The 9,643-nt window shown below is 60.1% G+C and overlaps 1 protein-coding gene across 7 annotated transcripts in view; it reads left to right on the plus strand.

Annotated features, from left to right (window-relative positions):
- The window catches only part of EPB41L5 (erythrocyte membrane protein band 4.1 like 5), a 125,476-nt gene extending 119,794 nt beyond the window's left edge, over window positions 1-5,682 (plus strand). For all 7 annotated transcript variants that reach the window (XM_089329341.1, XM_089329344.1, XM_089329345.1 and 4 more), the window contains exon 25: window positions 2,544-5,682. In XM_089329341.1, the coding sequence (XP_089185467.1) occupies window positions 2,544-2,610 (67 nt within the window). In that variant the 3' untranslated portion in view covers window positions 2,611-5,682. The remainder of the gene's footprint in view (window positions 1-2,543) is intronic.
- The last annotated feature ends 3,961 nt before the right edge of the window (window positions 5,683-9,643 follow it).

The raw sequence follows: 9,643 nt of genomic DNA on the forward strand, positions 1-9,643 counted from the left end.
CAGGCCCGGCTCACCGCAGGCCTCCCCGCCCCACCCCTGCCCCCGCGCCCACTCCCACTGGGGGAGCCAGGCTGGGAGGCTGGGTTTGGAAGTTACCACGTGGAGTACGGTTCTGAACTGACAAGGAGCTTACCTCCAAGAAGGCTGAGGTGTCCAGCCTTCCTCCGTGTGCTCCACTTCCTGAATACCGTGGCCAAGCAGGCAGGTCGGTGAGGAACTTAGAGGCTTGTTCTCTGGAGAACCGGCCGCCAGAGAGAAGGCTTGCAGCTCCTAGCATCTGTGGACCCCCAGGGGAGTTTGCTGGCTGCCCAGGGGCCCAGTGGTGGGAGAGTTTTGCCCGTGCCTCTGCAGCTCCCGGGTGGTGTCCCGCGCTTCTCTGGTGAGCGTGAGAAGTGCCAGAGGTTAGGCGTGTGTGGGAAGCGTCGTGGGTGAGATGAGAGACAAGGAGCAGACGAAGGCAGCATGGCGGCAGAACACTCCATCAGATGATGGCGTCTAAGTGTGGAGAAGACAGTAAGCGGGAGTGTAACGAAAACCATGCACTGTTGAAAATAATCAGAGAATGTGTGGAAAATAAGGTTGAGGTGGTCTCCCAAAAGGAGAGCTGAAAGATGAAAACGGAGAGAAGGATACGGAAACTGGATGACTGGCCTGGGGAGTCCGGGATCTGAGATTAGAAAGAAGGGCCGAGGCCGTGGAGGGGACGGGGCACCGCCAGCTCCGTCCCTGTCCGCGGTGCCCGTCACAACAGGCATGAGGTTTGCGGGCGGAGGAAAGTGTAACCCCTCCACAGAGCGTCACGGCACACTTTCCAGGTCAGGAACTTCGCCTGCTCTGGGGTTTCGCTTTTTAAAGGTTTATTTATTTTTGAAAGGCAGGGTTACAAAGAGAGAGAGCTTCCATCCACTGGTTTACTCTCCAAATGGCTGCAGTGGCAGGGGCTGGGCCAGGCTGAAGCCAGAGCCTGGAGCTCCAGCAAGGTCTCCCATGTGGGTGGCAGGGCCCAAGCACTTGGGTCACCCTCCACTGCTTTTCCCAGGCGCATTAGGAGGGAGCTGTCTGGGAAGTGGAGCCGCCGAGTCTTGAACCAGCACCTGTATAGGATGCCTGCATCGCAGGTGGCGACCTTACCTGCTATGCCACAGAGCCTGCTTGGGGGTTTCTAAGGAGGCTGCAAGCAAGGGGAAGTCAGGAATGGGGAACAGAGGGCAGGGAGAGCCGAGTGCGTGGGGGCTGGTTGGAGACACAGTCAGCATCTGTTACATGTTCAGCCCATGTCTGAGCTCCTTACTCATCAAGGTGCTGTCCTCTTTGGGGATTTTTACCATGGCCAGGTGGCCTCAGTCCCCTGGGAGCCTCATGCAGGTGGGAGTTGGAATTCCCCTGCCCAGACCTGGAATTCCCCGAGGAGAAATCCTGGCCTGATCTGTTGGGGAAGCAAATGACCTCATGGGTCTGCTGATTGGCATCTCGAGGGCTGGCTGTGCCACTCCCTCCATTCAGCAGCTGAGGGAGGGAGGCTGGGAGACCCAGGGCCTGATGTCGCATCAGCATTCACAGCCCTGCTGGGACTCTGATTCAAGGACACTCCCCAAGTCAGGAGTTCCCAGAACAGAGCTCACACTTGCAGAGTAATGGGGCTGAGTGCCCAGCAGAGAAGGAAACCAGACCACCCTGAGGCAGGTGCATTGACAGCCAGGGGGGACAAGGTCGCACATGTGCACGTACACACACACATGCGTGCGCGGGGCTGGTGCTGACAGGTGCAGTCTCTAGGGCAGCTGCTGGGGGACAGGGGCATGCCTTCAGAATCCCCCAGGGAGATCACTTTGCAGCTGGAACCTGACATCCAGGTGGACTGTCGGGGACACGTGAGCGGAGAATGGGGGTGTTTGGAGCCGCAGTTTCTCTGAAATACTCCCCAGGCAGCCTTCCTTGGGACATCCTGGCAGGTGCATCCAGCTGTCCAGCTGCTGGGGGAGGGAGTTCCCGCATGGGGTCCAGACCCGCTGGAAGGGGTTTGACTGTGTAGCAGGAATGGAGAGGGTGGGACGAGTGACTGCCCTCCGTGCAGCCATCTCCGGCAGGTGCTCAAACAGTGTTTTCATGAAACCAGTGTAGAAGTGGCTGCACCCTGGCACCCATGGCCCCGAGCTTCACGAGCAGCAGTCGGAGAAGCGTGGATTCGCCGGTGTGGGAGCTCGGCCGGCTGTCGGCGAGCCAGGGGCAGTGGGCGGACCCGGGGAGCCCTGCTCGCTCCCCCTGGCGCTCCCCAAGCATTTGCACAGCACCGTGCTCCTGACCATGCCTCCATGGAAGCCGTGGGCTGTAGGTGTGGCACATTTCACCCCAGGAAGTGTGAGAGTGGTGGCTTCACATGCCGTTTCAGGATGAAGTCAGCATCAGTCATCCAGAAAGTTCCCTCCGATGGAACGCCTCATTCCTGCACCCCCACTCATGCTCTGGCATGACCCACCCCACCCCACCACCCCCGTCTCCTGGTTGCGCCCGGTAGCCCAGTAACCGCCCTCTCCTCCTTTCAGCTCTGCCCCACCTCTGGCAGAAGAGGCCGCCTTGAAGCCCAGGTGTTTACTGACCACGGAGCTCTGAGGACTGCCCGCCCTGCTGTGACCGGAAGCCTCGCCCTGCCCGCACTCCGTCCTGGAACCCGTTGGACTCAGGAGCTTATCCTGTACCTGTAGACATGGATCTCTGCCTAGATTTGACTTCAGCTCGGTGGAAAACAGAGAGCCGCCTTTTCCGTCCCACTGCAAGGGTTGGGTACACTGCACAGCTGCCCAATGAGGGCGTCTGGTCCTGGACTGTCTGCAGTGTTATCAAAGTTGCGACTAGGACTCTGCTTTCCCTGCAGTTTCCTCCAGCCTCTTAGCTCCCCCTAGCGGCTGCAGCTGCTCACAACAGCTGCCTGAGGCCGTCTCTCCGTGGAGGCTTTGCTGTGCAGTGGCAGGGCCAGGGCCTAGGTCTGAACGCCTGCTGGGAAGTTGTATTGTTTCCATGCATCACCTGGAGTCAGGAATTAGGAAACTAATGTGCACACTGTGTAGGTAGATATAAAACCGGGTGTTGTGTTTGTTCCCCAGTGATTACTAAAGAAAAGTTTAGTATACAGGGTTTTCTTTTGTTTGTTTTTTTCAGTCTCTTGTACTTTGAATTTACTGGGCTGGTTATCTGAATCCTCCCAGTTTACATCAAAGTCAGGTACATCCGACAGGAACCACAGAGCAGTGAGCTGTCCCGTGTACCACACGCAGGTCCTGTGGCTGTGCGGCCCGGAGGGCTGGATCGCTGTTCAGATCTGGGTGTTTCCTGCAGCTCCCACCATCCCCCAGCCAACAGGGGAGTGCAGGCCACCCAGGGACAGGGAGCAGGAAGGCGCAGCCCTGCAGAGCCCCAAGTCCATGCTGTTTGGACGAAGGCACATGTCCTGTCCATGGGAACTGGGTGAATTGAGAGCTTGCACACTGACCAAAAGTGAGCAAAACCGAAACAGGCCAGATGCAAGGAGTGGCGGTGGGTGAGAGGATTGTGGAGGGTATGCCCGGCAGGGGGACACGTCCACGCAGCACACTGAAGGGTCTTGCATTGCGGCAGCAAGTTTGGGTCCGTGTAGGCTTCCCTCTACACCCTTCCTGTTGCAGTTGGCTAGTACAAAAAGAAACACTGTGGATGTTCATGTACGTGTGCTCTTCCTGGAGAAAAGAGAAACGTCCGCCTGTGCTGTCTGCACGCAGCGTCAGCACAATTTCAGCTCTGAAACTTGGCAGTGAATGAGGGAAGCCTCCGTGGGCATGGGGAGCAGGGATGGCCTGGAGACTGTGGGGTTAGAGTCACGCCAAGGCCCCAGTTAGGCGGAAGCCACTGGGCCGTGTGTGTAAGCGAGTGTGAACTTGTGCCGCCTCCAGCTTGATGACCTGCGGCACGGTGTGGTTCAGGGTGGCCTGGGCTCCTGTCGCACCATCGCATGCTTGGGCATGCCGGGAGAGCTCAGGAGTTCTGGTCTCCCGCAGGACACAGGGTGGAGGGAGCTGCTCCTGCACGGAACAGGCTGAGGAGAGCAGGTGGCTGCTGCCTTCTGCCAGCACGCCCGGCCTCTGGGTCTCGTTGGTGGAGCCACTGCCAGTTCTTATTTGTAAAACACATCGTCTTGCAGCGGAGGCTGATGCCTGGAGCCAGGGGCCGGGCCTCCCGTTGCCAGTGTCCTGCGGTGTGGGAGGTGGCTGTTTGCCATCCAGTCTAGGAGGCAGCATGGTGCCTGTGTCACACTTTGTACAATGAAGTACATTTTGTAGGAATGAAGTAGTGGAAGACACTCCAGAACCTTTGTCTTCAGATCCCTGGATTCTTGCCAGTCAGTTACCGACAGGGACTTCGGTTAAAATTCATTTGAATCTCAGGCCAAAGAGATTTTGTCTACAATCCTGGCATGAACTGGAAACCGTGGAAGGGGATCCTCGAGGGATGCGTTCACCCTGACACATGAGCTGCCTGGCAGGTGCACAGTGCCTGTCCCTGCTGCTGCCGGCACTGTCGCCAGGGCTGCCGAGTGGGTGGGGAGAAGGCAGGGTGGAGGAGGCCTGTGCGTGCGGCAGGGAGAGGAGGGGAACCAATGCCTGTGAGTGGGCCAGGTGAGGGTGCCGCTGGGGAGGAGGCAGCTGAGACACTGGGCCTGGGGGCTCTGACGGGTCCGATCTGCAGTGCTGCCAGGAAAGGGTTGGCACAGGTGCTTAGAACCAGGTTCTCTGCTCCTCAGTTCTGTCTCTGTCCGCTTAGCAGGGTCCCCAAGGGAACTCTCCGCGGCACCTTCGGAACGCCTGCTAGCAGAGTGCTCGCTCGGGAACGTCCCGTGGTGGTCTAAGAGTGTTGAGAAGTTCAGTTCTCAGCTCCGTACATAGCGGGGTGTGCACACCTGTTCTGGAGAGGGCCAGAGACAGACTGCAGCCTTTCCCTCTGCAGCCTGGCCCAGAGGCGTGAACACACGGGCGCTGTCCACGCAGCGGCTGCTGAGCCCAGCTGGGCAGAGTGGTTGGGAGGCAGGTGTCGCCTTGTCATTGGAGGTGCCATGGCCTCTCTTGCAGGGGTGGCAGCTACAGCAGGTCAGCTCAGAGCTGGGAGCCCCAGCATCCAGGGAGCAAGGTGGCTGCTTAGAAACCCAAGGCTGCTGCAGACGGACAGATGGAAATTTCTAGATTAGGTGGCCTCCCCCCCACCCCCACCTCAAAGATCAAAACACTTCTTGAGTGACCAAAAGAACACTGGAAACATTTGCTACGCGTTAGCCTCAGAAGCGAGGAGCTGTGCTTTCGGGACCATCCCGTGCGTCTGTCGCCGCCCTGTTGGTGGCTCGGGGCAGTGATCTCAGGGTTTCAGCTCCTCGGAGTGGCTTCTGTAGCACAAACCCCACCCCCCGCCCCCGCTTTGCGTGTTCCTGGCTGGGACGTTCGGCAGCTGTGGGGACCTCAGAGCTGACTGCTCTGTTTACTTTGTGTACGTGCAGAGCTGCGCAGTCGCTTTCAAAGTGTCATTTATTTCTCTGTCAAGTGCACCGATGGCATGCCACGTCCCGTGTTGTGTGACTGCTTGTACTGGAAACCACGAGTTGTTTGTGCACTGAGCTGAGAATTCTAGCTGTGGCCCCACTCGAATAAACCTGCGTGTGACACATTCCTGTTCCCACGAGCGGTTCTATGTGGTTCTCAGACGCGTGGTACCTGCCTGCTGGCCCCGCGGGGCCGCGTGGGGGCGTGGGTGGAAGTGGCGGTGCTCAGTGCACTGCAGGCCGCGCATGCGCAGGTGGGAGCAGAGGCGTTTGCAGAGGTCACACCCCAGCGTCACCCCCAGCGCATCCGGGAAGGCAGCTCAGGCCACTGCTCCATACCCAGGAGGCCTGCATGCATCTTCCACAGCCTGTGCCCGGGACCATCACCTGCCGGAACGCAAGACATGAGTGTCGCTGTGGCCCACAGAGAGTAGGCAGGGGTCGCCTCCGCGTCCGCTCCCCACACAGTGCTGCCCAGCGGCGTTCAGGACTCCGGCGGGGCACAGGTGCGCAGCGGCTGGGGAAACCCCTTCCCTCTCCCTCCCACCCTCCTCCTGGGAGGAGACCGTGCGCTGGGCTGGAAACCAAGCAGGACCCGGGCTCCTGGAAGGAATGTGTTGGCAGTGAGGACTGAGCGCCAGCCTGGCTTAGGCGGAGCGTCTGGTTGTGAAAGGGGGGAAGGGTTGCTCTGGCCCCGCGGGGAGGCATAGGGAGACAGCATGGACCACGTGTCTGGCAGGCACAGCCTGCACTCCCTGGAGCTCTGTCTTTCCCTGGTGGGGCCCAGGGAGGGAGGAGACCATGTCCCTGGTGGCGGGCCACCCCGGGGCCTCTGGGCACCGGTGCGTGTTGTGTACACCGCTTCCTTGCCCTGGAGACACCTTGGCCTTGACGTTGGCACAGGCCCAGGGAAGGAGGTCTTTGAATGCCAGGCAGGGCTGGCGCCTGGAGCGCTCTGGGAGAGCCAGAGTGACACTACTGCCCTGTCTGACCCGAGCTGCGGGTTCCCTGGCTGGCACCTGCCCCTCACAGAAACCAGACAGCATGAGGTGGCAGGCGGAACCTTCTAGATCTCTCCATCAGGCAAGGCCTTGGCCCCTGGCCAGGTCCCAGGGGTGGAGAGGCATTTGAGGCCCGGGACCTAGAGGAAGTCCGTCTCAGACGACCCGAGTTTCTTGCTGGGTTCCTGGGCTCCCACAGTCCCCAGAGGGAAGCTGGCAACGTGTGGCCAGGCAGGTGCATGGGGAGAGCCGTGCCTCGGGGACTGAGGCCCTCCGGAATGCCTGTGCTGTGGGCCTTCCCAGGCTCCCTCCTCAGCATAGTGTTGCCCCTTACTATGATGCTGGCAACCCAGCCTCAACTCAGATGAGCCCCTGGGACCGGCGCCGAGGTGTAGCGGGTAAAGCCGCTGCCTGCAATGCCAGCATCCCATATGGGCGCTGGTTTGAGTACCCGCTGCCCCACTTCTGATCCAGCTCCCTGCTCATGTGCCTGGGAAGGCAGTGGAAGACGGCCCAAGTGCTTGGGCCCCTGCACTCAGGTAGGAGACCTGGAAGAACCTCCTGGCTCCTGGCTTCGGCCTGGCCATGTGGCCATTTAGGAGGTGAACCAGTGGGTGAAAGATCTCTCTCCATTTCTCCCCCTGCCCTCAAATCTGCCTTTCAGATAAGTATAAAAAAATGAGCCCCCTGACTCAGGGTGGAGTGAGGGGGTGAATTACTTCCAGCCGGCCCCCCTGGGGTTATGGGTTGCAAGACTGGAAGTCATTTATCCCCTCTGTAGCTGTAGGTAATATCTTGATGTTAGATGTTACATTCTTGTCTGGAGGGTGTTGCTAAGGTGGAAACCCCAGGCCCAGAGCAAACAGTCCAGCAGTCCCTTTATCATCAAAATTCCCAGACACAACGGCCAGCCTCGAGCTGAGCGCGCACCGGTCAGCCCCAGCTGCAGTCTGCGAGATGCCTTATCCCAGCCCCTGGAGGCTGAGACCCTTGGGGGGAGCTACACGTGCTCTTCCTTGCTGGGCTTTGCAAACAAACACCTGTCCTCTCCCCTGGTGTCGGCGATGGACTGGCTGCACCATGGGCGAATGAACCCGGTTTGGAGGTTCTGCAGCCCTTCTGCATCCCAAGGGGCAGTGGGTCTCTGAGTGGTGCAGTCAGCAGGTGGCCGTTGGACACCCTCTGTGTCGGGTTCTGTGTGTGATGGGCGCCACCTGCCTCCACCATGGGCTGTATCATCCCCAGCTCTACCCCTGACATCATCTCTCCCCTGCCGCCTGCACTGGGAGGGGAAGAGTGGACACAAGGGAAGCAAAAACCAAGCCCCTTCAGGCCCAGGATTGGTGACCTAACATGCCAGCACACAGAAGGCACGAGTACACACACGACATGAGCCGGAGCCCGGGCTGTGGAGCAGGATCCCAGGCTGGACCTTGGGGAGCCCTGGCTGCAGAGCGGGAGTCCCAGGCTGGACCTTGGGGTCTTTCCTTGAGCCAAATACAGGAGTTGGTTTTTGGTGGGCACTGTGCCCCTTCCATGGCTCTCAATCAAGGGGTTCTTTGCAGCGTGTGTCCCCGTCCTGTGCGGCACTGGTTGCAGGAACCAGTGAATGGGGGGGAGGGCACCCCTCAGGACTGTGCCATGGGGTGCAGAGAGGCCACCGAGGCTGCTGCTCTGGGCACTGCCCTCCCTGAGTGAGGGAACCACCGCAGGCTTAAGCACCACGTGGAGCGCCTTTCCTGCCACCTGTCCTTGGGGCCCAGGACTCCAACCAGCGCTCATGGGATGATGGGACATTGCAGGCAGCGGCTTAAGCCACTGGACCACAACACTGGCCCCAAACTTACGTTTTAATTCTGCTTCCCGCAAGTTTTTTTTTTTTTTTCTTTTGAGAGCCAGAGAGCCAGAGCCTGAGACAGATAAGCAGGAAAAGAGCCCTCATCTGGTTCACTCCAGGGGCTGCACTGAGAAGTCGGGAGCCGGGAACCCAACCCAGGTCTCCTACCTGGGTGACCGGGCCCCAGCTTCTTGAGCTGTAACCGCCGTTTCCCGGGGTCTGCACTGGCAAGAAGCTGGAGGCAGGAGGCAGGGATTGAACGCGGGCACTGCTTTCCAGAATGGTGCCTGGTACCCACGTTACAAACGCACCGAGCCAGACACGCCAGCCTTGCAGTGAAGAGCTTTCACCGCGAGGTGACGCTGTTCCCAGGAAAGCCGTGGGCAGCGTCCCGGAGCCTCGCCTCCAGCGCCCACGCCGGAGAAGGCGCAGCGCACGCCGGCCTCCTCCGGGCCTGAGCCCTGGCCCCACGGGGCTGTGGGATGGAGGGGGCACCAGGAGGAAGCCCCTGTCCTGGGGTACGTCCTGCAGAGGAGGGGCTTCTCCGGAGCCCCGGAGAGCAGTGGGTGGAGCATCAGGCACCTGCTGCTGAGGTGGGAGGAGGTGGAGTCTTCCCGCTGAGCCATTGCGCGAGGCAGGCAGGTGCAGCCCTCCTCTCTGGCGCCTCCAGGCAGTCTCTCTGATGGTGTCCCAGATAGTGGGCCGGGCCTGGCAGTCCCCCACGCTTTGACCCTGCCTCTCCCCTATGGCCTGATCACCTTATGGTTCCCCCGGGTGCCGCACCAGAGCAGTGGTGCGCGCGTGCTACCCTGCTCCCCGCCCTCCATCCTGGACACGCTTTGTCCAGGCACCTGGCCCCTCCCCTGGGTGTTTCTGTGGCCACGAGGAGGTGGAAAGAGCCACGAGGGACTTGGAGTTCCGGGTCTGCCATTGTCCTGTGGCCTCCCAGGCGCTCTTCAACGCTGTGATAAAATATACGGGATACGGACAGACTTGGCCCTATTTAAGGATGCTGTTGAGTGGCACCCAGCGCCGACTCGGTGGTGTGCCTCCCACAGTCTCCAGAACTTCACTCGCTCAGCACCAGCGCCCCGGGCCCGGGGAACCCCCTTTCTGCTCACCCCGGCTCCTGGCACCTCCTCTCCGTGGACTTCCACTGTGTTTGCTCTCTGATGTCTGGTGGATTCGGCTTTCAACGTTCCCCCACGGCGTCGTCTGTGGCAGAACCTCCTTATTTTTTAGGCTGAA

This window comes from Oryctolagus cuniculus, chromosome 3 (assembly GCF_051225735.1).
Source record: "Oryctolagus cuniculus isolate XC-2025 breed Fujian yellow rabbit chromosome 3, ASM5122573v1, whole genome shotgun sequence".
NCBI classification, from domain to species: Eukaryota; Metazoa; Chordata; class Mammalia; order Lagomorpha; family Leporidae; genus Oryctolagus; species Oryctolagus cuniculus.